Genomic DNA, 26,683 nt, shown 5'->3' on the forward strand with positions numbered 1-26,683 from the left:
AATGGAGATTGCAAGTAACCTGTCAAGGAGGCATCAAATCAGAGGATTCCAAAAATGTGTGGTGTTGTCATACAGGAGGCAGGACTTCCGGGGGGACTTCTGGTTGCTAAGAGAACTGGGGGCTTGTTGCCTGCAGGCATTTTGAAGAGGTTACTAGCTGGAGGCACTGAGAAAGAAATGGCCTATTGCTTCCTATAAGATAAAATACTGCTCCTTTGGGTTAAAATTAACAATAATAATAATAACAGTTGTTGCTGTTGTTCAGCTGCTAAATCATGTTGGGCTCTTCACAACCCAATGGGCTGTAGCCTACCAGGATCCTCTGTCCATGGGATTTCCCAGGCAAGACTACTGGCATACTTGCCATTTCCTTCTCCAGAGGATCTTCCCAACCCAGGAATCAAACCCACGTCTCCTGAGCCACCGGGGAAGCCAGTAATAGCACAGTGCTGGGGAAAAAAAGAAGTGAATTTCAGGTTTTGAGAGTGGGGCACTGGCAGAGAGCACTGGAGGCAGTTGGGTGAGACAGGACCCTTGCCTCAGAGACCTCTTTCATCTTCCACATAAGACCTGGAAAAGCTCCATTGGATCAATTCTTGTCGGACTTGAAGATTTCTCCATTTCTAAAAGTCCCCGTATGAAAATGCACGCATAGCACAGCATGTGCTGTGCTGTGGTTAGTCACTCAGTCGCGCCCGACTCTTTGGGACCCCATGGACTGCAGCCCGCCGGGCTTCGCTGTCCGTGGGGATTCTCCAGGCAAGAATACTGAAGTGGGCTGCCACGCCCTCCTCCAGGGGATCTTCCCAACCCAGGGATCAAACCCAGGTCTCCCACATTGCAGGTGGATTCTTTACCATCTGAGCCACCAGGAAAGCCCAAGAATACTGGAGTGAGTAGCCTGTCCCTTCTCCAGGGGATCTTCCCAGCCCAAGGATCGAACTGGGGTCTCCTGCATTGCAAGCAGATTCTTTACCAGCTGAGCTACCACGGAAGCCCAGAGTACCGCATACTCCAAGGCAAAAATAACTGTCAGTCTCTCCTGTCCTTAGTATGCTTACATAAGGGTAGCATCTTGTTTTTCGGCTCCTTTCATGCCTGTGGGACATTTGTTACCAGCAGGAACACACACACCTCCTTGTTCTTTGTTTAACATTCAACCCTATGAACCTACTGAATAATTTTTCTCTTGATGGTCAAACACTATTTACATAATTGGTAAATCAAAACTTATTAAAAATTAAACCAATTACAATTTCTCTTATAAACATCAGTTACAAAATTATTTAACCACACTCTCCAAAAGTTTTAATTAAAACTGTAAGTTTTATGTTCAGACTCTCCTAAAAGCTTCAAACACCTAAAAAGTCAGCTAAGATTCACAGAAAACATCACAGTGATTGAAAAATACATGCTTACACTTACCCTGAAACTAATTACAAAAGTATACAGACCATATATCATATTTTTCATTAGTTTTATACTTTCCAGAGTTACTTTCTCAGAATTAATATGATAGATTCCTAGGACTAGGTTTTTAAAAAATCCAGTTTCTTCTAGGATTACAGATTTCCTCCAGAACCAAAAGAAAAAGAGCATCATCTCAGGCCAGCAGTTTTGAGGTTACTGATTCTTATTTGGGACCTCAACAGAGTCTTCTAAGATTACTGTACTTAAGAATATAAAAGTCCATTTCTCATAGATCTTTTATGAACCCAGAGGGTTTTCCTAAAATGTCTTATTTCTTAGGAAACCAGGGATGAATATGAGCAGTTTGGTTTCTTCATAAAGACATTCGCCCAATTCAGCATCTCCTACAGGTTATTGGGTTCCTCTTTTTATTGGGCACGACTACTAATTTCTATTTTTTTTTCACTAAGACTATTAAAGGTATTCAAGATCCACTCTTTCTTCCTTACAAGGAAAGAGAGAAGTGCCAGGATATACTTAATAGAGGAAATAGTATCATTCATATATAATCCAAGGCAGCTATTAAAAATAATGTAAAATGAGACTATCATGCTCACCCTTTCTGTGCAATTTAGGTCAGCCTTTCCCTTTGGAGCTTCATTAGGCACTTATGGCCCGTCACAGATCCCGCACGTTTCCATTTGTGACAGTTATCAGTCTCATCTCATACTCAAAGTGTCAGAGCTGGACAGCTGGGAGCCTCTCTCACCCAGCTCCTGGGTTCCTTCAGAACTGCCCTGTGATACTGGGGAGGGCACCCTTGCTGTCTCCTCCCTGCCTGCCTAAGGCCTCCCTCCAAAGAGCCAGGGTTTCCTTCAGTGGAGAAGAGTCTGCAGATAGCAGCTGGGCACTGGGGGCCACGTGAGAGCTGGTGCTGCTGCTCTGGTCACTGTTGGTGACAGAGGTAGGAAAATGTTTGAAGTCAAGTTCACAGCAGGGCTTCCAACTTAACTTCTTCTTTCCTTTCTTTTTCTCTTTGGTGTGGAGCATTTTTAAAGTTTTTACGGACTTTCTTACAACATATCTACTATTTTCTGTTTTAGCTCTTTGGCCACAAGGCCTATGGGAACTTAGCTCTCCAACTGGGGACCAAACCTGCGCGTCCTTCATGGAAAGACGGTTTTAAGCACCGGACTTTAAAGAAAGATTCCAATTTAATTTTATCTTTGCTTAATTGTGTTTTTCTGATACAAAATTTCAAACATATTTTCTCAATGACAAACTTACACAACAGCTTAACCTCTCATCCAAGCTGTAAACTTCACTTCATCTTTGTTTTGTTTTACATTTATTAAGTAAATATATAAAAAACACTTTGTATTTCTCATTCATCTGTAGTCAGTTCATTGAAGAATGTAGAAGTCAGACCAAATGTACCTTAGTGAAAAATCTATATCTAATCACTTTTAAAGAAGCTTATTCATTTCAGATTTATTACCACAACACAGAGAGATGTTGAGAATAACCCCACCCACCTTCTACAATGATACCAATTTGCCTCGTGTGTGATGGGTTGTTTTCTGAGTAGTCCACATGATCATATCTGAACTGCAACTGACATTTCTTGCTTCTGAGCCTGTATTTCTAAATCTTATTCTTTGTTCCTGTGTATAGTAAAGTGACTTCTGGAATCCTGATCCTTTATCATCTGCTAGAGCATTTAGCTCCCCTTCAACTTGGTTAGCAGAATGTTGGTTGTGGTTACGGGATGCTTTGCAATCCATATCTTCCACCAAGTGTGATGTATTGGCATTCTCTCTGATAGCAGTGTAGTAGGCCAGTTGAGAATATAGGAGGTATTAATACCTTTAAAGGAGTTGTTAGCAGGAAGCACTGTTTGGAATCCACTCTGAGAAGGATCTGCCACTTAGCACAAGAGACTTCATGTAACACCATCCATCCTCCTATGGTGGTGCCCCACCCAATGTAAACCCAGATATTTCAGGTCAAGTTCACTTTTTTTTTCACAAGTTTAAGGAGGGGTAGACTTTTTGCCAGGGATTATTCAATACTTACCAGTAGAAATAGCAACAATAATTATAGAAATGACCAAATTACTTTAAAGTCTTTTTAAAAATTAATTTATTTATCTGGCTGTGCCAAGTCTTAGCTGCAGCCTGGGGAATCTTAGCTCTTCATTGCAACATGTGGGATTTTTAGCTGCAACGTGTAAACTCTTAGTTGCCACATGTGGGACCTAGTTCCCCAGTCAGGGATTGAACCTGGGCTCCCTGCTTTGGGAACTCAGAGTCTCAGCCCCTGGACCACCAGGGAGGTCCCAACGGCCGACTTTTAAATCCCTATTGCATGTCACGCACTATGTAAGGTTCTTTCCAGCTATTATATCATGCATGCATGCGGGCTCAGTTGCTTAGTCGTGTCTGACCCTTTGTGTGACCCATTGGACTGTAGCCCACTAGACTTCTCTGTCCATAGAACTGTCCAGGCAAGGATACGGGAGTGGGTTGTCATTGCCTTCTCCAGGGGATCTTCCCATCCCAGGGACTGAACCTGTGTCTCCAGCCAGTCTATCCTCATAAGTGTCACAGGAAATCTATACAATTATTTGTTTTACTTTACCTTTGAAGAAATCAAGCATCAGCTAACTAAAGTAATTTCTCCAGGACTCATGGTTGATGGATGGCAGGGCCCAGAAGCAGGTATATGAGACGCTGATATTTTGAGGCATCACACCCCTGTCAAAAGCCATAGCCCCCAGAGATTCTGATGGAATTTGTTTTTGCTGGTGCTTGAGCATTGATGTCTTAAAAGCCCAAAGAATTCTGGCAGAATTATGAAAGATTTGATCTAGTATGCTATGAGAGTGAAGAATGTACAAGGCCAAGTCTGTCAGAGAGAGGGAGAGAGAGAGGGAGAGATTTAACTCTAACATTATTCCTTCCGAAGCTCTTTTCCACCAGCTACTTTCTCCACCAGCACGGCCCTGGCGACATTCACAGCCATACAGGCAGAGTACTTGTCAGGAGAAGCATTTTGCTACTGCTGTCCCCAGCTCCTTTGTCCTGAGAGATTTTATCTGTAGTCTAATGGTATTTCAAATAGTTCATAACTAGATTCCTTGTGTCTCCTAGAAGTCCTAAGCCCAAATTCTAAATTTAAACTATCATATGGGAGAAATAGCCTTTTTTCACTTGTATCTACTCTAGTCTTTCCAAGCATGAATGGGGTCAAAAGTGGCCCTTCTGCCTGAAAATCTGGACGGTTTGAGCTAAGAGATCTTATCTCTAGGCTTCTGAGATGGTTGTTTATCGGGTACACCTATCCAGGCCCTGAAATTAAGGTGACAGCGGGGTTGGAGCTACCTGGGTTGTGATGGGAATAATCTAGGGTGACCCATGTCAGGGGACCTTCAGACTAAAAGGATGAAAGCCAAAATCCCCACCCAGCAGGAAATGCAACCATTGGGCTCTCTTGTGACCATCACTGGAATATTGCTCAGATCTGCCTAAGGTCAGCTTCTGAGCCCCCTCAAAACCGACTGAACCTGCCTCCTCATTTTAAGATCATGTCTTTTATCTGCCACACTCCCTTTTACGTCTTTTATCTGCCAGTCCTTCTTGCTTCTCTCTATTTAGAAACATCAAGCTTGTTTTATGGAGTTAGCGTGCAAGGGGAGAGTGCAAATCACTGTATAACTCGGGCAAGTGTCTGTCAATGATGATTTGTGTGGGGCTGTAAGTTTCCGGGGTGATGGTTAGAATGACTCTGGAATCAGACAGACTTGAGTTAAAGCACCAACCTTCTCTTTCTAGTTTGGTCCCTCAGATCAGTTCCTAAATGTCTCTGAGCTTCACTTTCCTTATTTGCAAAATGACTGTTACAATAATAGCTTCAGCAACACTAGACACCAAAAAGTCACAATTTGGTTCACAGAGTGTTAGTTAGGCTTCCCTGGTAGCTCAGTGGGTAAAGAGTCTGCCTGCAATGCAGCAGACCTGGGTTCAGTTCCTGGGTGGGGAAGATCTCCTGGATAAGGAAACGGCAACCCATTCCAGTATTCTTGCCTGGAGAATCCCATGGACAGAGGAGCCTGGCGGGCTCTAGTCCACAGGGTTGCAAGTGTCGGACACGACTTAGTGACTAAACCACCACCACCATTCTGTAAATGCTCGTTAAGGTACCGTGATGCTAAAGATACAACCATCCTTCACCATCCTTCAGTCTATTGGACATGAGAGATGTTACCGATAAAGAGAACCCCTCACCAATAAGTGAAATACTCTGACTCTGGGAATGCAGTGAAGTAGAGGTTGGTGGCACTAAGACAGCTTGCAATGGGGGTTGAGTTGCGACCCGAAGGAAGGGCAACCATTTTCCACCTCATCACTTTGCTTGCAAGAGAAACAAAAGCTCTTAGACAAGTTTCTGGGCGTCGGGGAAAAGGATCCTGGAAGAGGCAACAGGGAAGCGCTGACTCCAAGCCGGCCACAGACCCGTCGGCGCTAAGCTGCCTCCCCCCACTGCCCTGCGGCCACTGGGAGGGGCACCCCCGACGGGCCCGACAAACTCACTCACCCGAATGTCTCCTTCCACGAAGAGCTCCTTAGGCCTGTGCCCACGGCCCCCGCGGTGTTCTGAAGGTGAAGTCATGCCGAGCGTTCGGCCTTGGATCCCCAGGGGGTGTGGCAGCCACATGAGTCACCTTATAAATATAGTGCGTTTCCCCAGGGGGGGTGGTGGGCGGAGGCACTTGTGGAACTCACTCTGCTCTAATAGACCATTTAGAGCTTGTCATTTATCAGAGAGCGAAAACAAGCGAGGCGGGCACGCGGCCCCTCCCCGAGCCTTGGCGGGCCGCCTCCACCGTGAGTGTTTGCAGGAGGCTGGCAAGAACGGGAGGGAGGTTAGGGAGGGAGGTTACGGAGGCAGGGTACCCCCTCGCCCTGGCCCCCTCCCTCCGGCTCACTCGCCCTCTTCCCTGCTCGCCCGCTTATCTGCTCTCTTCATCCCGGCTCCCAGCTCTGTCTGCCCGTTGCTCTCCCCCCTCCTTCTCCCTCTCTGTGCTCCTCCCCTCCTCTCTTCCTCTCCCTCCTCCTTTCCCTCTCTGTGCTCCTCCCCTCCTCTCCCGTTGCTCTCCCCCCTCCTTCTCCCTCTCTGTGCTCCTCCCCTCCTCTCCCGTTGCTCTCCCTCCTCCTTTCCCTCTCTGTGCTCCTCCCCTCCTCTCCCGTTGCTCTCCCTCCTCCTCCTCCCTCTCTGTGCTCCTCCTCTCCTCTCCCGTTGCTCTCCCTCCTCCTTTCCCTCTCTGTGCTCCTCCCCTCCTCTCTTCCTCTCCCTCCTCCTTTCCCTCTCTGTGCTCCTCCCCTCCTCTCCCGTTGCTCTCCCTCCTCCTTTCCCTCTCTGTGCTCCTCCCCTCCTCTCCCGTTGCTCTCCCTCCTCCTTTCCCTCTCTGTGCTCCTCCCCTCCTCTCCCGTTGCTCTCCCTCCTCCTTTCCCTCTCTGTGCTCCTCCCCTCCTCTCCCGTTGCTCTCCCTCCTCCTTCCCCCTCTCTGTGCTCCTCCCCTCCTCTCTTCCTCTCCCTCACTGGTATCACTCAGCTGGGCTCCTTGCTCTGTCTGGCTCCTTGATCTCTTCACCTTCTGATCCCCTCCCTTTCTCTCAATCCCGTTTTCTGCCCAGCTTTCTGGCTCTCTCCCTCTTTCCTGCTTCTTTCCCATTTACCCTTCCTCTCCAGCCATAGCCAGTGGGAGTTAGAGTTGATTCTTCACACCTTCACAGAAATCCTGGCCTGGGTGGGGCCTTTGTCTTGGGTCTAGTAAAGGAACCCAACTTCCTTCCAGCAGTGGCATTGTCCCTCCTTGACACACTCTTCCTCCATATTCCAAACTCAAACACACAGAGCCCAGCCCTGGACAAAGAGGGTGTCTGATGGCCCAGAGCTGAGCCCTAGGGGGCAACAGCAGCCCCCACTGACACCCCACCTTCAGAGTCATGCGAATTTGGAGGGACTGTTTTGGAAGCCACCTCCGGGAATCTGCAAAGGAGCTGGGCAGGTCTGAGTCTCTATGGGCCCCACCCTCCACCTCTCAGAGGCAAGGGAGAGGGGGCTGCTGAAGACACAGACTCAGATGGAGGCAGACAGCCTTCAGGAAGGGTAGGGCACATGACAAGAGAAATCAGGGCGCCCAAAGATAAAAGACCTGATTCCTGTACCAAGACCCACATCCTTGGCCCCAGGCCCAGCCTAGATCATGACTAGTCTCTGTTTAATTGGAAATTGACTTGACAAGGCCCCTATGTCATTCTGCTTGACTTAGCATCATTGTCAAGACTGGAGACGGTCCCCGAAGGAGAACAGAGCCCTTGGAACCTGTCAGACCCTGAACCAGGTTCTGTTGCACGTGTCTCCACGTTTAATCTCCTAGGAAGCCTAGGAGGTGCACACAATGGCCTGCCCTAGACAGATGAGGATGCTGAGTTTCAGAGAGGCTAAGTGACTTGATCAAACGGCACACAGCTAGAAGCCCAAAGCAGCTCCAGTCCTCCCACTAAATAGTCTGTTCCCTGACAACAGGGTGTCTGTGGTCCTGACACAGCCCAGTACAGGGACACTGTCGTGGTTGGAATGAAGACTCCACAATACGGTTCAGTGAACACCAAACCCCTGCTCGCGTCCATTGGCTGCGCCAGGATCCCAGTGTCGTCTGCACCATGCATTCCTGCGGATCTGTCTGCCAGCCCCCGTCCTCATTTCCCCAGCAGTAACACACTGACGGCTTCCCAGATAACACCCAACTGGCAGAAAAGTTGTACATGGGGTCCTGCCTTGCCCTCGCCATTTAAGAGTTGGGCACAGGGACTAAAATGTGGCCAATCAGATTCTCTTTTCTAAGACTGACCACAGTATCCTAGAACCAAAAGTAGTGGTGATTGATTTATCCTAAAGAAACCCTATCCATGAATTCCTGGTGCCTTTCTCCTGGAATGGCCCTGGTTCCTGGTAGGTTCTGGATTTGATTAAGTCTTTTCTGGATGTGAGCATCTCCATAGTCTACTCATGGCTTCTTTCTTCTGTTGAAGTTAATTAGCATCAGTTTCTGTTGCTTGCAACCAAAAATAACCCTAACTAATAGCTCACTGTCCTGCAGGCACTAGAAGCCTGGCATGATAATCAAGGCTTTGCATGGCTGTGCCTGCTCCTGCCTGCCCCAACCAGCTCCCTCCTGTCTCTGCCTGTCATGCTGAGCCACCTTATTACATACACCCTGAGGGTTCCATCCTGGCTCATGCTTGTGTACTTGTGTTTTATGGTTTTACCATTATTTATTTAATCAGTCCTCTACTAATAAAATTTTAGACTTGAGATGTAATTAAGGTATTAATCAGAGGTCTCCAAAGAAATGGAGCCAATAGGCTATGTTTATACTGAGAGAGAGAGAGAGAGAAAGAGAGATTGACATGTCTGTGGAAGCTGGTAAGTCTGGAATCTATCTGCAGGGTAAGTTGACAGGCTGGAGACCTGAGGAAGCATGGATGTTGCAGCTTGACAGTCTGGAGGCAGAAACCCTTTTCCCCAAGGGACTTCAGCCTTTTTCTCTTAGGATGTTCAACTGATTGGATGAGACCCACCCACACTACAGGAGGTAATCTGTTTTACTCAGAGTTTACTACTTTAAATGCTAATCTTATCTAAAAAATGCCTTCACAGCAACATCTAGATTAGTGTCTGACCAAACAACTGGGCACCATGGCTTTGCCAGATTGGCACATAGAACTAAGAATCATAATTCACATGCCATAAAATTAATTCAGAGTTTTAGCATAGTCACGAAACTGCACAGCCCTCAACACTATCTAATCACAGAGCATTTTCATCACCCGGGAAAGAAACCCCAGTGCTTTAGCAGTTCCGTCACTCAGTCATGTCCAGACTCTTTGCGACCCCGTGAATCACAGCACGCCAGGCCTCCCTGTCCATCACCAACTCCCGGAGTTCACTCACTCACATCCATCGAGTCAGTGATGCCATCCAGCCATCTCATCCTCGGTCGTCCCCTTCTCCTCCTGCCCCCAATCCCTCCCAGCATCAGAGTCTTTCCCAATGAGTCAACTCTTCGCATGAGATGGCCAAAGTGCTGGACTTTCAGCTTTAGCATCATTCTTTCCAAAGAACACCCAGGGCTGATCTCCTTCAGAATGGACTGGTTGGATCTCCTTGCAGTCCAAGGGACTCTCAAGAGTCTTCTCCAACACCACAGTTCAAAAGCATCAGTTCTTTGGCGCTCAGCCTTCTTCACAGGCCAACTCTCGCCTCCATACCTGACCACTGGAAAAAGCAGTCACTCCCAATCCTTCTCCCCCCCCCGCCCCTAGCAGTCACTATTTCGCGTGGGCTCGCTCCTGCTCATCTTCCTTCTCCTCTCCCTTTCCCTGTCTGGTAAATTTCTACTCACCGCTCGAGATCCAGCCCTTCTGAAATCTCTTCCTTGATTCCAGTCTCCCTGAGACACATCATCCCACTCCAAGTGAGCTAATCACTTCATCTTTTCTGACCCTCGGTTATGAGCTGGCCAGGCCTCCTGGCACAGCCCTTAGAAAAAGACATTAAAATCGTCTATTAATGTGTTTCTCACCAGGCCAGGGGCTTTTAAACTGTGGCCAGGGATTTCAGGAGGTCTTGAAATTGACTCACGTTTAATGTGTGTGTGTGTGTGTGTGTGTGTATGTTTCTCAAGAGAGGGTCCACAGATTCCATCCTATTTTCAAGAGGGTCCCTACAAGACAGGGGCCATGGCATTAGACAGAGCTCCTCAAGGGCGGAGACATACTTTATTAGCTCTTCCATAGTCTCACGCCTCATGCCTGGTGCAGACTACAAGGCTTTACTGAGTGTGCCCGGGGAATGAGTAAATGACACTTAGGTCCCTTCCTTTCAGGGTCATCTTTCTATGTGAAGCAGTTAAAAAGCAAAGCCAAAGAACAGGCGGTTAAGAGTCAGAGGGAGAAGTCAGATGTATGAGGGTACACCCATTCACCCACCCGCCAGTTCACCTAGTCACAATGCATTTTATGTACCTATAAAAAACCATAGGGGCTTCTCAGGTGGTTCAGTGGTAAAGAATCCACCTGGTCATGCAGGAGATGTGAGTTTAATCCCTGGGTCAGGAGGATCCCCTGGAGTGGGAAATAGCAACTCCCTCCATTGTTCTTGCCTGGGAAATCCCATGGACAGAGGAGCCTGGTGGGCTACAGTCCATGATGCCGCAAAAGAGTCAGACGCGACTGAGTAACTGAACAACAAGGAACCACGCCCAGTGCTAGCTGTTCAGGCTCAGAGAAGCAAGCAGTCACTGCAAGAGCCTGAACATAGAAGGGGGTGGTGTGGTGAAACCCAGGAGGGCTTCCTGGGGGAGATGCGACATGAGTGAAGCCAGGAGTGAGGGACAGGATTCAGCCAGGTGGAGCAGAGGGAGGCCTGGGTGGGTTGTCCTGAATCTGTGTGTTGGGGGAGAGGCAACAATGTGAGCGGATGACAGGTGAGGACCCAGAAAAGGGAACAAAGTCACACACCGACAGTCCCTATGGACCAGAGAGGCCTGTTTAAGCTTCCAGGAGGTGATGGCTCAGGGAAGCCAGCCCTGTGGGCTGAGTCAGGCCTGTCTGCGATGAGGTGTGGGGTGTAATTACCGAGCTGGAGCACAGGGCTGAGCTGAGTGAGTGAAAATGCTGACCCCAAACGCGGCCGGGCACCTAGCAGAGGGGAGATTTCATTACTGTTGGAGGGGAAGGATGTGCCCGCTGCCTGGAGGTTGGAGGGCAGGAGGCGAGCCAGGCGCGGAGGCTGACCCCATGGCCCCCTGGTGGTGACTGAGCAGCCAGGGGGTTCCTGGCGCTAAAGAGACGGGGAGGGAGAGCAAGACCCCATAGCTCACCTCGGCGTTTAACCCCGAAAGATGGAAGGTGGCCGCCAGGCGCAGGCAGGAATCCCTCTTGAGGAAGGAGGAGCCATGCTGCCGGAAACCAAGAGTCCGTTCCTTTGGGCAGAAAGGGAATGAGACTGCCTGCTGGCTGCCAGACGCGGGGCCAGGGCAGACTTGGTGGGGGTGATGGCTTGAGCTGATGGCATCAGGCAGGGGGACCCCAGGGCAGCGGCTGACCCATCCGATCCCCCTCGGTGCCCTTTGAAGACCCCAGAGCTATCCGACCCCTAGCTTCTCTCTTTTTCTCTCCATCTTCCTTGACCCTCCCTTCATCCTCTGCCCTTCCCACTCCCAAACAGCTCCCCCCTACACACACGTCTCTCAGTAATTCTGAGCAAATCACTCTAAACAAAACTGTGGCGTTATTTAAGGCAGAGATTCTGTGCCCAGAACAGTGCTTGGCTTTTGAGTTTAACGGTCACCATCAATCCCATTCGTTTCTTGTGGACCATGTGAGAAATAGAGATGTTCAATGTGGATGAAGGTATGGGCTTTATCTCTGTCGAAAGCCACATTGGAGGAGGCAGGCTGAAGCCAGAGCTTCCAGTCTCAGGAAGAGAACTTAGCCATAGGGTCCCAAGAACAACTGAGAGCTGGGGGTGCCCTGCCTGTTCCCTTCACCCCAGAGCCAAGAGGACAGGCCCTGGAGTGTGTGCCATGTGTGGGGCCGTGAGCTGAGGCAGCTGTGAGAAGCGCCTGAGCTACCGAGTGGAGGGCCACTCACCCTCTGAGATCACCCCCACCTTCCCCACGGAGACGGGAGTGGGAGGGGGAAGAGGAGCGGCAATTTCTCTTCAGTACTTTTGGGTCATTGCTGGCATTTGGGGAACAAAGATGCTTTTTCCCTTATGCTTGGCACTGTGCGAGTATTTTGCAATCAATTCTTCACCGTGACTATTTGAAGTTGATAGACTGTTTCACCCCTGGGGACAGAGAAGTACAAAGAGATTAAGGGATGAGACCTTGAAGTGAGAGAGTGGGTTCTGCACAGCTCCCTGGCCTCTGCTCCGGGACACATGGTCAACACACCACGCTCTGCACAAAGTTGTTGGGATCATCTAAACAGAGACAGCCTGGACTGGAGCGGCTTAGCAGCAGCAGCAGCAGCAGCAGCTAAATCATGAGAAGGCAGCGGGACCTCAAGTTGCTTAACTTGTCTGTTCTTGCTCCTCAACTGCAAAGTGGGGACATTCAAAGCAATCTGTATTCATGGTGAACCTGCTCTGCTGAGAGGCTCCTAGGGCATCAAAGGGGATAGGTCGTGCCCTTGGCCCAGCAGACAGCGCTCAGATCCTCCCTGTCTTGCTATTCTTTCCTGGTGACAGGATGCAGGCGGGTGGGCAACCGCAAAGGGGGAGCATGGAGAGTTGGTTCCTCTGTAATGGTGGAACATTACACCGTTGGGCGTCTTGACTTTGCTGGCAGTTATATCAGTATGCACATGTGGTAGAATAGCACACACTAGGCACGCACACGTGCGCACATATACACACACACAGACAAATGAGTGCACGTAGAACTGGTGATGTCTGAACACGGTCTGGATTTCACCAGTGTCAATCCATAGTGACAACCGTACCCGTCAACTGTATAGCTACAGATGTTATCTCTGGGGGACACTGGATAAAGGGCACACAGGACTTTTCTGTACTATTTTTGCAACTTCTTGTGAGTCTATCATCTTTTCAAAATAAAAAGTGAAAAAAAAAAGTCACCCATGCCCCTTCACTGCTCTCAGCATAAAACAAATCCTGCACCAAGGACCACAGGCCTTGCACAGCGTGGCCCCCTGGCCTCCTCCGGACCCTGTCCCTGACTCCTCTCTCTGTCTGGAGTCCCCAGCACATTCCTTCTGTGGGGCCTGGGTCTTGCTGTTTCCTTCATCTCAGCTTCTTTCGCCCCAATTCTCTGCTTCCAGGAGTATTGTGAGTAAAAGTTCTTCAGCTTAGCAGACATTGGTGAGACCAGGGTGAGTCTGGTTCTGGGTAAATGGTAAAATACTAGATCGGGTTGCATTCTGAAACCACAAAGTTCCCAACTCTGGAGATATTTACCAGTGTCAACCCTCTGCATCTCTGACTGTTTGGGGATGGTTCCATCGCTCACTTCAATCATCCCTCATGGGTTTTATCACGTCGTCACCCATGGTGGCTGGACCAGCTTTCCCCCAAGTCGATCCAGCTATATGTTCTGGAAATCCATAGGTGGAGTTGGTGATGCTCTGCCCATGGGGGCACCACCACGAGAGTGAGCTGGAATGTGGCTCTTGTGGGTCCAGTTAAAAAGCACAGCCATGTGTTCACAGTGGGGTTTGGCTGGCAAATTCCAACTCATTTTTGAAGACCCAGCATCTCTGCTTTTGAGAAGCTATGCCTGACTGCCCTCCCTTACCCCACTGTTCTTCTTTGGGTTGAATTAGATGTCCCTTTTCTGAGCTGCTATAGAGCTCTGAGCTGATTACCTGGGGCTCATGCCCATCTTCAAACAGCTAATATGCCACTGTCCTCACAGGACTGTGAGCTTTCTGAGGGCCGGGAGCAAGACACTTCACCTCTCTCTGCATCTCTGGCACCAAGCTGGGGCAGGTGGAGCGGAGCAGGGGCTCAGCAGATGCTGGTCAGGCCGCTGGAGGGGTTGGCTGGGATCTCATACATACACGGTAGAAACGGCAGATTCCAGGTCTGACAGCACGGGAAGCAGGAAGCAGGCAAGGAGCCTGGTGTGCTCTGCAGCCTTCCTCCATGTCCTTTTACTCAGTGGCCTGGATTCCAGCAAACCGCTTCAAGTCCTTATGGCACGCCACTCATGCGCACAGCATCTGCCATCCGGAACAGCCCTGAGCTGCGGGCACGAATACTAATGCACCATGCAAATGGCAGTCCAGAGAAGGAGAGCCCTGGACTGTCGGTCAGCACCGGCTGGAGCCCAGCCCTCTCGGTCCCTAGGGGCCAGCCCAGCGCAGGAAGAGGCGACAGAAGGAGAGGTCATCTGGAAACGCTGCTGCTGTCAAGCCAGTGTCTGGGGCAGCCTGGGAAGGCGGCCTCAACCCAGGGGGAGGGGTGGGGAGAGGGCCAGCCTGACCGCTCAGAAAGGGGTTACCGGGAGTGCCTGGGGAGCACGGGTGATGCCCCTGCTCCTGGAGGGGCTGATCTGCCTTCCCCACCACCCGCCACCCGCAGGCCAGGTGACCAGGGGCCAGCTGCCGTGCCCACGTCCCTGGTGGCCTCTGAGCCAACACAGAGGCTCTTCGCAGCCATCCTCCTGTGACCCAGGGCAGCCACCCCAGGAGGGAGGGTGAGTAGAGAGCCCCCACTCTCCCCCTGGTTCTTCTGCTGCTGCTCTGTGTCCTCTGACTTCCTTCTCTTCCCTTCCCCCATCCACTGCTGTTTTCCCTTGTTGCGTTAACAGCATGAGCTTTGAGAACAGATAGAACTGGGTTCAAATCCTGATGCTACAGCCCAGTCCAGCTTTGTGGCCCGGGGCAAATCACATCACCTCTCTGCCCCTCAGTTTGCTAATCTGTAAAATGGACACAAGAGCAGAGCCACTGGGGTAGAGTGAGAATTGCTTTCTGAGTAGCTAAGAATTTCAGCCAACTTCTTCAGTTATGCCAGAAGAGTTTGTTGTTTTTCAGTTGCTCAGTTGTGTCCGACTCTTTGTGACCCCATGGACTGCAGCACCCCAGGCTTCCCTGTCCTTCAACATCCCAGAGCTTGTTCAAACTCATGTCCATTGAGTCGATGATGCCATCCAACCATCTCATCCTCTGTCATCCCCTTCTCCTCCTGCCTTCAATCTTTCCAGCATCAGGGTCTTTTCCAATAAGTCAGCTCTTCACATCAGGTGGCCAAAGTATTGGAGTTTCAGCTTCAGCATCAGTCCTTCCAATGAATATTCAGGGTTGATTTCCTTTAGGATGGACTGGTTTGATTTCCTTGAAGTCCTAGGGACTCTCAAGGGTCTTCTCCAACACCAGAGTTTGAAAGCATCAATTTTATAGCGCTCTGCCTTCTTTATGGCCCAACTTTCACATCTATACATGACTACTACTTTGCTTATTTCTTAAATTGCTGAACTTAATTTCTATTCCAAGTTTCCATTTTAGGGAATTGGGGGCATAAATGAAATCTCAAAAAACTTAGGATGCCCCAACCCCTCAGATTTGCCTGAACATTGTTCTGGGGGCTTATCATGAAGAACCGAGTTGTGGGATGGACTCTATCATCAATGTGCAGCCTATAACCTCTGCAGGCAGAGAGTCCCTGGGAATCCCGGCCCCTGTACGTTCTGTGGTCACAGAGCCACCCAGGTCACAGCTGGGCCCCCCATGCTAGAACCAAGGTTTGCTGGTCCTCTGGGGTTTTCTGGGCCATGCCCCTCCTGGGGGCAGGGGAAAGAGTCTTCTCCTTGCCAGACTCAGCAGAAAGGATGCACAGGCCAGTGAAAAAGAGGCACTGCCCACATAGAGGGCTGGTGGGACTGGAGGAGGGACTCAGGGCTGTGTCCACTGACCTGTTCTACTTAGGAAATGGGTGAGGCGCCCCCCATTCCTCGATTTCTCCACAGTCTGGGGTTTCAGGGCTGCATGCTGTGCCTGTGGTGGGCCAAGGACACATGTCTCTTTCTGCTCCCCAACTGGCCTTTCATCTTAAACCAGAGTCTTCATAAGTCAAAATCCTAAAAGGTGACTGCACTGATTCTATGTCATCTCTACCCAGGCAGTAAATGGCACAAGTCTCTACTGTGGTGCAGGGTGTGTGGTCAAAGGACAAAGCACAGGAAACGTCGACAGATAGCTGGTAGCTTTAAGTGGCCTCAGTTCTGCAGCCCTGTCCCAGAGGCAGCCCTCAGGGCGACAGCAGCCACGACTCTGCTCCACGCTCCTTCCTCCCTCTTCAGGTTCCAGCTGCTGCAGCAGAGCTGGCGAGCTGGGAGCCCGCACTGACGGGATCAGCCGGCCATGCAGGGCCAGGGGCGCTTATTGCTGGTATCATTCCTAATCATCGCACAGCACGGCTGCTGCTCCCGCCTTCCCTCCCTGCTCACTTTTTCCGGGGGCCTCTAGCCTGTAGAAGCCCTGGAGTGAGAACAGACCCAGTGTGCCTCTAGGCTGGTGGCCCTGCAGGCGGGTGGCCATAGCTGCAGCCCCCAGGCACTAAGGGAATGGGTGAGGGCAGCCCTTAGGGCCAGACTCCTCTCCTTATCTGTGCCTCAGCTCTAAGATGCCAGACCATCGCTGTGAATCCCCAGAGAAACAGTGCTAGAAGAAATCAGTTGCAGCAGCAGCTGGAGGACTTGGGGCTACACAGGCAGTGTGGGCTCTGAGGTCAGATCATCTAAGTTCGAGACTAGTTCCACCACTTATTTGCTGTGTGACGCTGGGCAGGTCGCTTAACCTGACTGTGCTTTGTTTGCCTCGTTTATAAAATGGGGCATAATGAGAGTACCTACCTTATGGGGTACTGAAACGAATAAGAAGGACTGGGTATGTGACTGGCACACAGTAAGGATTCCATAGATGGTGGCTATCATTGCTAACGTAACTGTTACATAACCTAAGGAGAATAAAGAAGGGGCATGAATGCAGTTGACTCCTGGACATTTACCCAAGATTATAGGTGAATAATCTGATGCTGAAGCTGAAACTCCAATACTTTGGCCACCTGATGCAAAGAACCAACTCACTGGAAAAGACCCTGAGGCTGGGAACAATTGAAGGTGGGAGGAGAAGGGGACGACAGAGGATGAGATGGTTGGATGGCATCACCGACGCAATTGACATGAGTTTGAGTAGGCTCCAGGAGTTGGTGATGGACAGGGAAGCCTGGTGTCCTGCAGTCCATGGGGTCGCAGAGTCAGACACGACTGAGCGACTGAACTGAACTGATGAATCCATATTTTGTGCAGATAAGAAATCCTGCCCATGATTTCTGTCCCCATTGCCCCAATCATTTCAGCATCACCTGTCCACCCTGCCACTATGACAATTATCAGGGCCACCTCTACCCCACCTCAGCCTCGCTCTGCCCCTAACCCTCACCTCGACCTCCCGCCCCATCCCTTGTTACCCAGTTCCACACTGGTTGTCTCCACCCCACCTCCACTCTGCCCTTGGACCTCCTGCCCTAGGCCCCTAACCTTGCAGAGTCCAGACTTTGGGGTGGGACTTAGAGTGGGGCAGGCCAGCCTGACCAAGTTTAAGGGCCTGTTTCTTCACTGGTGGGCTTCCCTGGTGCCTCAGATGATAAATAATCTGCCTGCAATGTGGGAAACCTGTATTTGATCCCTAGGTTGGGAAGATCCCCTGGAGAAGGGAATGGCAACCCACTATAGTACTCTTGCCTGGAGAATCCCATGGACAGAGGAGCCTGGCGGGCTACAGTCCATGCGATTGCAAAAAAGTCAGAGACGGCTGAGCGACCAGCGCTTGCACTTTCCCGCTTTCTTCACTGGCAGAGCTGGAGCGGTCATTCCCATTGTTTCCTGGCAAAGCCTGGGATGTTACAGGCGGTGTGTATCTGTCCTTTGTCCCTTGGACTGTGAATTCTCCAAGCCAGTGAGCATCAACTTCTGCAACCCAGAGACCCACTTAGAGTGTGATAAACAGGAAGTGCTCACTAAATGCACTCATCAAATTGTGACTGGATGGATGAGTGAGTGAGCAAAGTTTAATAATGATGTTAGTGATGACGAGCATCCTTCCTGGAGCCTTGCAACCTGCCAGTCACTATGCTAAAGCCCTTGAATGCTTCTCATTCAACCCTCACAACAACCCTAAGCAACTGGCATAATTATTACCTCCATTTTACAGAAGTTGAAACTGCGTCTTAGAGAAGTTAAGCTCAGCTAAGAAGTGGCTGGATCAAATCCCTTCATACAGTCTCTCCTCCTGAGGAAAGATTTTCTTAACCAGGGGTCCATAAATGTGCTTCAATACAGAGAGTCGTGAACACCACAAAACTTAATGCCAATTGTGAGTGCAAGCATGCCCTGTTCTTTTGGGAAAGAGGTGTCACAGTTTTCATCCGGTATTTCAATGTGTGTGAACATTTTACTCCACCTCTTCACCCTTCCTCCTTCCAGCCATCCTTCCATCCAGCCCCTGAGAGCCGTTCATGAAGCACCTGCATTATGCTAGCCTAGTGTGGCACCCATGACTTCCCTGACCTCCGCAACGTGTAATACTGTTCAGATAATGCAAGCTGAGGTGCTCTGGCACATCATTTCCCCCTCCCTGGATCTGGGAAACTCAGAAGGGCTTTGCTGCCAGTGTCTAGGCTGCGTGGGTGGCTGCACTTTGTCTGAACTCATCTCAGCCCCTGGTGGAGACTGTTCCAGCACTGGAGCATGAAGGGGGAACCCTTGAGGCAGTGCAGCTGTCAGGACGTGAAGGGCAGAGCCTGGGTCCTGGTTTCCTTCGCATCCCCCTCGCAGTCCACATCAGCCTTTCTCCCTCACGGGGCATAATCAGCCTCGACAGATGAGGCCACGCTTGCTGCTTGAGGACATGGCCCAGGAGAGTCACTTCCCAAGCTCAGGTCCTACACTAAGGTCTTTTCTAGCTTCTAGGAAGGTGGGGAAGAAAGTGCTTGCAAAGGAGACCCAAGAGGAGGCTGAGGAATAAAGTTAGCATGTTCTGAGCCAGGACTGTGCTCCAAGCAGGGAAACCCTGTGCCGAGTGCTTTTGCTATCACAATCGATTTTAATCTCATCCTGCCAATGACATTGGTGGGATTGTTCCTCTCGCAAATGTGCAGAGTGAGGCTTTCAAAGATCAAAAAAACATGCTCAAGGTCACAAAACAAACCCCACATTTGAAGCCTAATGTTCCTGAGTTGAAAGCTCTATCTGCTTCGCTGCCCTCTGGAGATCTATCAGTACTTGTGACATCACCTGCAGTTTGCAAAAACTTAACCTACCTGGCTTCTGAGCGTCCGCCACCACCTTATTCCATATTCACTCCCTCCCTCCTGATTGCTGTGTGTAAAGATGCGAGCATCTGACTGCCCTCAGCCCTAGATCAGCTCCAAAAGGGCAGGGACTCTTGCTGCTTCTTATTCAGTACTGATCCATGTATTTAGAATAATGCCTAGCAAGTAGATGTTGCTTAATAAATATACACTTTTTTTTCAAAGTGTCTATTTAAGTAGTTTTTTTTTAATGTGGACTATTTTTAAAGTCTCTATTTAATTTATTACAATATTGCTTCCGTTTTATGTTTTGGCCACAAGGCAGTGGGATCTTAGCTCTCTGACCAGGGATTAAACTCACACTCCCTGCATGGAAAGCCAAAGTCTTAATCACTGGATCACCAGGGAAGTCCCAATAAATATACGTTGAATGAATGAATAAATGAATACCTAAATTAACCCCAGAACAAATAATAAAGGGTATTTGCAGAGTGATTTACAGAGAGATAAAACATTTTTCCTTTACCTTATCCAACCCATCCCTCATACCAAAACTTGAAGGAGGCCTGCTCACATTTTACTGATGAAGCAGTCCAGTCTAAATTCACGTGCAGAAAGAGAAGTGGGGTGGGCCCCTTTCCCCTCCCTGAGTGACCTCAGTGAGAGTGTCTGTGGGACACTCAAGATGTCCTGGGCCAGGCTGAGCTATGCTGGGAGGAGGACAGGGGAAGGGGGTGTATGCTTTGCTTTCTAACAGCTCACAATCTATTCAAGGAGGCCAGACTTAAGCATGTGGAACATTTGGGAAATGGTACAAGACAGCAGCTAGCAGAGTGCTGAATTGCACATAATCAGGTGCCAACCACATTCCCTTCCTTAACTAATCTGAGTCTTTTAATACCAGATGGGGATCCTGAGAATAGATTTCCTCTGAAACAGATGAAGAGCAAAGATGGAAGCCGAGGGGAAGGTGGTGGCTTCCTCGCTTTTCGCAAGGCTCGCGCCTGGCCCCAGGCAGCCAGGCAGCGGCGGTGCACTCTCCCCGGCCTTCCTGGTCTGTGCTGGGCACACACTGAGGGCCTCACACACACAACTGCACCGCCCTTAGTGGCAATACTGTGCGTGCCCTGTGCTCAGTCATGTCTCTTTGTGACCCCATGGACTGTATCCTGCCGGGTTCCCCTGTCCATGGGATTTGCCAGGCAAGCATACTGGAGTGGATTGCCACTTCCTACTGCAGGGGATCTTCCCAACCCAGGGATGGAACCTGTGTCTCCTGGGCCTCTTGCATTGCAGGCAGATTCTTTACCCCCTGAGCCGTCAGGGAAGCCCACACAATACTACAAGGTAGGCACTAATGCCGACCACAGAGGGGGGACATAGGGTTCAGAGAAAGGGCTTATCAGGCCCAAAGTCACACAGCTAATAAGGGGCAAAGCTGGGAATTGAACCCACATCTAGCAGAACCCCCCACCCCCGCCGATTCATGCTCTTAATCTGACACTGCTGCCTCTGTGTGTGGTGGGAACTCAGTGACCTGCCCTTGTCCACAGGGACGGGAAGAGATATGACTGGAGCAGCAGTGATGAGAGAGGGAAGCAAGGAACACAGCTTGTGTGTCACGTAAACAGACAAGTGCACTGTGCTGCCGCAGGACCTCTGCGGGTCTCTGACCATCGTATCCTTTCCCCCTGAACAGCCTCCTGGGGGTGGCCTAAGGAGCCCTATGTGGGTGCTCATGTCAGAGGGAAGGCAAGACCTTGGCTCCAGAGACTTCTGAGGGTGTGGGCAGGCTGTGCGTGTGTGTTTGTCTGCTCAGGCTGCTATAGCAAGATGTCACAGACTAGATGGCTTAAACAACAGAAGTTTATTTTCTCACAGTTTTGGAGACCAGAAGTCCAAGATTCAGGTGGGGTGCTGGCAGAATCCCGTGAGCGCTCTCCCCATGGGTTGCAGATGGCTGCCTTCTTGCTGTGTGTGCACATGGTCTTTCCTTGATCATGCGGTGGTGGTGGGGATCTGATGCCTGTTCTTCTATGGGCAGTAAGGACACTAATTCCACAGGGTCAGGGCCCCACCCTTATGACCTCAGTTAAATCTTCATCACTTCCTTAGAGGTTGCATCTCCATACACTGCCATTCTGGAGATTAGGGTTCCAACATATGAACTCGGGGAGGACACAAACATTTAGTCCATAACAGGATGGATGAGGGAGGGTCAGAGCTGGAGATGGTGTGTGAGCTGGCTCACCTTCCAGCGTAGACGGAGCCACAGCCATGGAAACCAAGGTTGGTTGGGGCTGGCCGAGATCACCTTAGTGAGTGCACCATTCAGAACAGCAGGATAAACGGCCCCTACAGCCAAGTGAGTGACGGGAGGCTCCCGCTGTCTCCATGGAGTTCTAGCCTGCAATTTATCTGTACTCTGCTTCTTCAAGGGTTTTCCCGGTGGCTCAAACAGTAAAGAATTCGTCTGCAATGCAGCGGACCTGGGTTCAATCCCTGGGTTGGGAAGATCCCTTTGAGAAGGGAACAGCTACCCATTCCAGTATTCTTGCCTGGAGAATTCCATGGATAGAGGATCCTGGCAGGGTATAGTACATGGGGTCACAAAGAGTCAGACAAGACTGAGCGACTTTCATTGCTTCTTTAAAAAGCCTTGGGGGTGGAGGAAATGAGATAATGGCCTCCTAGCCTTTAGTAAACTCTCAAGGGCCGATCCTGGTCACTCAGGTAGTGCAGAGATGAGCAGAGGCTGCAGGTGAAGTGGCTTGGTGCTCCGTCAAGAGACGTCTGAGAGACCTGGAGGCTGCAGTGAGGCTCCATCACCCCTTCCCCAGCAATGACCCCTCTGCTCCTTAAGTCCTGGCCATCCTAGGTCCTGCTGTATCCCTGGCTTCAGCCCCACCCCCACCCTTCTTCTCCAACAGGGAGGGCAGGAAGGAGGCAGGGCCAGGCTCCTACCTGTTCTGCTCCATTATCCAGGATTCTGGAACTCAGGGACACAGAGAAGCCCTGCACTGCTTGCTAGTCAGGAGACCTGAGGCTTAAAATCTGGTGGGACCCAGAGGTGAGCTCCCCAGCTCAGTGGCCCACAGCTGTCCTCATGTGCCTACAGAAGTGTTCCCGGGAGGTTCCCAGGACAGAGCCCCAGGCTCCAAGTTCTAGTCCCATATCCTGGATGGGTAACTTGAGGGAAATTTCTTGCCCTTTGTTGTACAGTTGCTCAGTCATGTCTGACTCTTTGTGACCCCATGGACTGCAGCACCCCAGGCTTCCTTGTCCATCACCAACCCTCAGAGCTTGCTCAAACTCATGTCCATCGAGCCGATGATGCCATCCAACCATCTCATCCTCTGTCATCCCCTTCTCCTCCTGCCTTCAATCTTTCCCAGCATCAGGGTCTTTTCCAAAGAGTTGGCCCTTCATACCAGGTGGCCGAAGTATTGGAGCTTCAGCTTCAGCACCAGTCCTTTCGATGAATATTCAGGATTGATTTTCTTTAGGATTGACAGGTTTGATCTCCTTGCAGTCCAAGGGCCTCTCAAGAGTCTTCTCCAACACCACAGTTCAAAAACATCAATTTTTCGGCGCTCAGCTTTCTTTATGGTCCAACTCTCACCTCAATACATGACTACTGGGAAAACAAGACATCCCAGTTGCTCTTACCCCTATTCACCCCTCCCTGGGTGGAGCAGACTTTTTTCTCACCCCGTGAATTCAGGAAGTGGATTAAATAAGATTTTCCATGAAGACAAATGAAACAAGGCACCCGACACGGGCCACACACGTTCTCCGGAGGGGCAATCTGCCTCCCCCTGAACCCCACCCACGCGCCAGCCCTCAGCCCCCGGCGCCCCCGTGCGCTCCGGCCCCGCCCCGCCCCTCCGGGGCTGCCCGCCTGCCGCTCTCCGCGAGCGCGGCTCAGACTCGCCTGGAGCGCGGCAGGCAGGCGGGCGGGCGCGCGGCTCCGCTCCACGCCGTCCCTGCTCTGTTCATTCATGATTGGTACTCGGCCCCCCGAGACCCAGCCCGAGCGCCGGGAGGGGAGCGGAGCGTGCGGCAGGAGGGGCGGGCGAGCGCGGCTCCCGCACCGCACGCGGCGCCGGCTCGGGAGCTTCGGCCGCGCGGGAGCGCCGGCCGGGTGTCCAGCGCCAGACAGGCTTCGTCGTCCTCCACCCTCGGCGAGGGGAGCGGCCGGGCTCGGGTCCGGAGGCTCGCGAGGAGCCGCTGGCCCTGTGAGTCAGTGCCTGTGCGGGGCTGAAGAAGGAAAGGAAAGGCTCCCAGCGCCCCAGCCCCACACTCGCTGAATACCAAGCTGCAGCAAGCTGCCGGGTGCTTTTTTTTTTTTTTTTTTAATCTCCTCCGATTCGGAGTGGAAGATCCACACTGCTTTCCTTCCAGGGGAGGGGAGGGGCAGGGCCCGAGGTCCCAAGTCGCACACAAGTCTTCGCTGCCATGGGGGCCGTCATGGGCACCTTCTCCTCTCTGCAAACCAAACAAAGACGACCCTCGAAAGGTAAGCCACTTCCTGCTTCCTTTTGTTCCCCTGGCTGGTTTGGGGGGTGCTCGGGGCTGGGCAGGGGTGTGCTTCTTGTTCCCCGTGGCCCGGAGCCTCCTGTCCATGAAGAGCAGGTTTAGGTTCCTGTATCCACAGGAGTAAGAATCAGGCGGGAGGATTCGTGTGAACGTAGGTGAGCTCGCAGAGGAGAGGGCCAGAGTGGATTCTGACCTCAGGGACCACGGGACCTCTCTGGGACACCAGGTACCACGACCCTACCCCCGGGGGACTCGCTCAGCGCAGAAGGCAGAGGCAAATTCACGCGGGGAGAGGGGGGAGTGCGGGGGCGGGGCTGAATTATCTGGGTGTAAATGTTGGGAAGCTCTCCCCATTCCCATAGACGGCTGTGGGCATCCGGGGAGGGTGCCGGCACATTCACACTGAACTCCCTCCTGGGCAGCGATGCCATGCAGACTTGGGGGCTGGTCATCAAGGAGAGAGTGCTGTCTGCCCACCCCAATAAGCCTCTGCAAGCCAAAAGGAGTCAGCTGCCATCAGGTGGTAAAACTTCCAAGGCTGTGTGGTGGTGGCTCAGGGCGTCAGGAGCCAGGGCATCATACTAGATGCTGCCATGCTCTGGGCACCGCTGAGGAGCTGAGGGCACTGTCAAGGTCTGGCGGAGAGGTGTGCTAACATCAGGGATTAGAAAGCATAATATCCTGGAGTCCCTTCTCTGCCTGGGTGCCAGCTGAGATAAGCCCAGTCTGGCCAGTGGCACAGTTGCCCCGCGGTCCATGGGAAATCGGGGAAGACGTGTTGCACCGCGGGGGTCTATGCAGACCTCCTATCCACCTGCTTGAAAGTTGGTTGTTGGAATAAAGACACTGGATGCAGTTAGGAAAAAGAACATGTGGGTTTGGTTTGTTCGGACTTTATGCTCAAATACTCTTGTGAGTGGTAGAAAGATTTTAAGTAACCTGACCATTAAACCTCCAAGTTCTGCTGTTGGAGCCCAGGTTCTGGCTCCAGGTAGGGTTAGAGCTACCCCTTATGCTGGCTGGTGATTAGATCAGCGTCAGGATAATGGTGGACCCCAGGGTCCACTGCCAGGACTTGGTTGGTCTTCCTGGTTCCTTGGGGAAGTCTGCATCGCAGAGCTACCTCTTGAAGAATAACTTCTCGACGAGGGGCCTTGGCATCTGGCCCAGTCCACAGAGACCTCAGGCTGGCTGAATACTGAGGAATAAGATATCTGCGTGAAGATCTTAGGTGATGAAGCTGGGTTGGCATTCTGAGCCTAGAACGTGGGAAAGAGGCCTCCACCCATATGTCCAGCTGAGTTATACGTCCTTCTGGCAGGAAAGGGACTGGTTGCCTTCTTACCATTCCTAGGCAGGAGAGGTCTGCAAGCCTTGGCCTACAACCTTGACATTGAGCCCCACTCCTCACGGATGACTGGGGACAAAGCTCAGTGCCAAATCCTGGACTCCCGCCCCTCAACCACCATCCGACCACCATGAGGTCCCAGAGGCCAAAGTACTGTGGGGACAAGAAACTCAAGGATTTGCATCCTGGGAGGCAGCTAGGTGTCACAGAAAGATCTTGGACCCTAGAGCCCAACAGTCTGGGTGCAAACCTCAGGCCCATCACTCCCTTCTTATGTGACTTCAGGAAAATCCCTTCACCTGTCTAAGCCTCAGTTTTCTTATCCATAAAAGGGACAGGCATACTGTCTCCAGGCAGAAAACAGGTTGTGGAGGGAGTAAGGAGAGGGAGGACCATGCGTGGATTACTGTGTTCGCTGCACCCACCAGGGACCCGGAGGAGACTGTTGAAAGATGCCAAGGTCAGTTGAATGATGGATATGGAGGATACAGAGGATACAGTCCTCATGAAGGACCGGGCAGAGATGAAGAGCTCAGGCATCACTCAGACATTGCCATCCACCATTCCCTTTTACTCAAAACTCCAGGTCATCCCAGACAAATTCCTGCAAGATTCCCAGAGGCCAGAGCTCTTTGCTTCTCTCTCCTAGGAGTCTAAGGAAGGAAAGAGGGGCACCAGCACTCAGCGAGCCCCCGCTGTGTGCCTGACACAGTGGTAGGTGCTTTATCCACCCATTGTCACTTAACTCTCAGAATAATGCTTGTTTGAAGCTCATTGCAGGTCCAGGGCTATTGACAAGCTGTCTGAGCCCGGGGTGTCCACTCGGCCCCACTTGCACAAAGCCCCTGCACGCTGGCTGGAATTGTCTGGGTCTCCAGCTCCACACAGGCTTTCCTGGTGGGGCTAATAGTAAAGAACCTGCCTCCCAATGCAGGAGACGTAAGAGATGCAGGTGGGGAAGACTCCCTGAAGGAGGGCGGGACAGCAAACTCCAGTACTCTTGCCAGGAGAATCCCGTGGACAGAGGAGCCTGGTGAGCTACAGTCCATAAGGTCACAAAGAGTTAGACAAGACTGAAGTGACTTAGCACACCGCATACACAGCTCCATGCATTCCCCCAAGCATTCTCCCTGGAGCAGTGACTTATCTTCCTGTGTTGCTCGGCGGAAGGCTGATCAGCAGAAGACCCTTTCTGCAGAGAAGGGGGACTTGGAAACTGACTGGAAAGGCTAGTGATCAGAGATCACTTCCTGGTCAGATCTCTGCCCCATGGCAACCTCAGTTTCACCTTTGTTAAAGGGGAAAATTACATGAGACATTTTCTCAGCTTCCACCCGGCTCTCAACTTTGAAGATTTCTGTTGCTGATGTTCTTCGCAGAGCTGCCACTATGATCTCTGAGACCTCAGGCTCAGATCTAATCAGAAACAGTCAGAAGAGAGTGGTGGAGATTTTCCAACTCAGGGATCCATCTTCCTGC

General features: G+C 51.1%; 1 protein-coding gene across 4 annotated transcripts in view; it reads left to right on the forward strand.

The window, feature by feature from the left end:
• Positions 1–26,683, forward strand: part of KCNIP1 (potassium voltage-gated channel interacting protein 1) — a 422,953-nt gene that overhangs the window by 130,238 nt on the left and 266,032 nt on the right. For 3 of the 4 annotated variants that reach the window (XM_060400219.1, XM_004016861.6, XM_004016860.6), the window contains exon 1: positions 23,244–23,836. The exons of the other annotated variant lie outside the window; for it this stretch is intronic. Coding sequence is in view for 2 of the 3 variants with exons in the window: in XM_004016861.6 (XP_004016910.1) it covers positions 23,776–23,836 (61 nt within the window). In the remaining variant the exon portion in view is untranslated. Of the gene's footprint in view, positions 1–23,243; positions 23,837–26,683 lie in introns of those variants that run through there. 4 annotated transcript variants of the gene reach the window in all.

The sequence above is a fragment of the Ovis aries genome, chromosome 16, assembly GCF_016772045.2.
Source record: "Ovis aries strain OAR_USU_Benz2616 breed Rambouillet chromosome 16, ARS-UI_Ramb_v3.0, whole genome shotgun sequence".
Taxonomy (NCBI): Eukaryota; Metazoa; Chordata; class Mammalia; order Artiodactyla; family Bovidae; genus Ovis; species Ovis aries.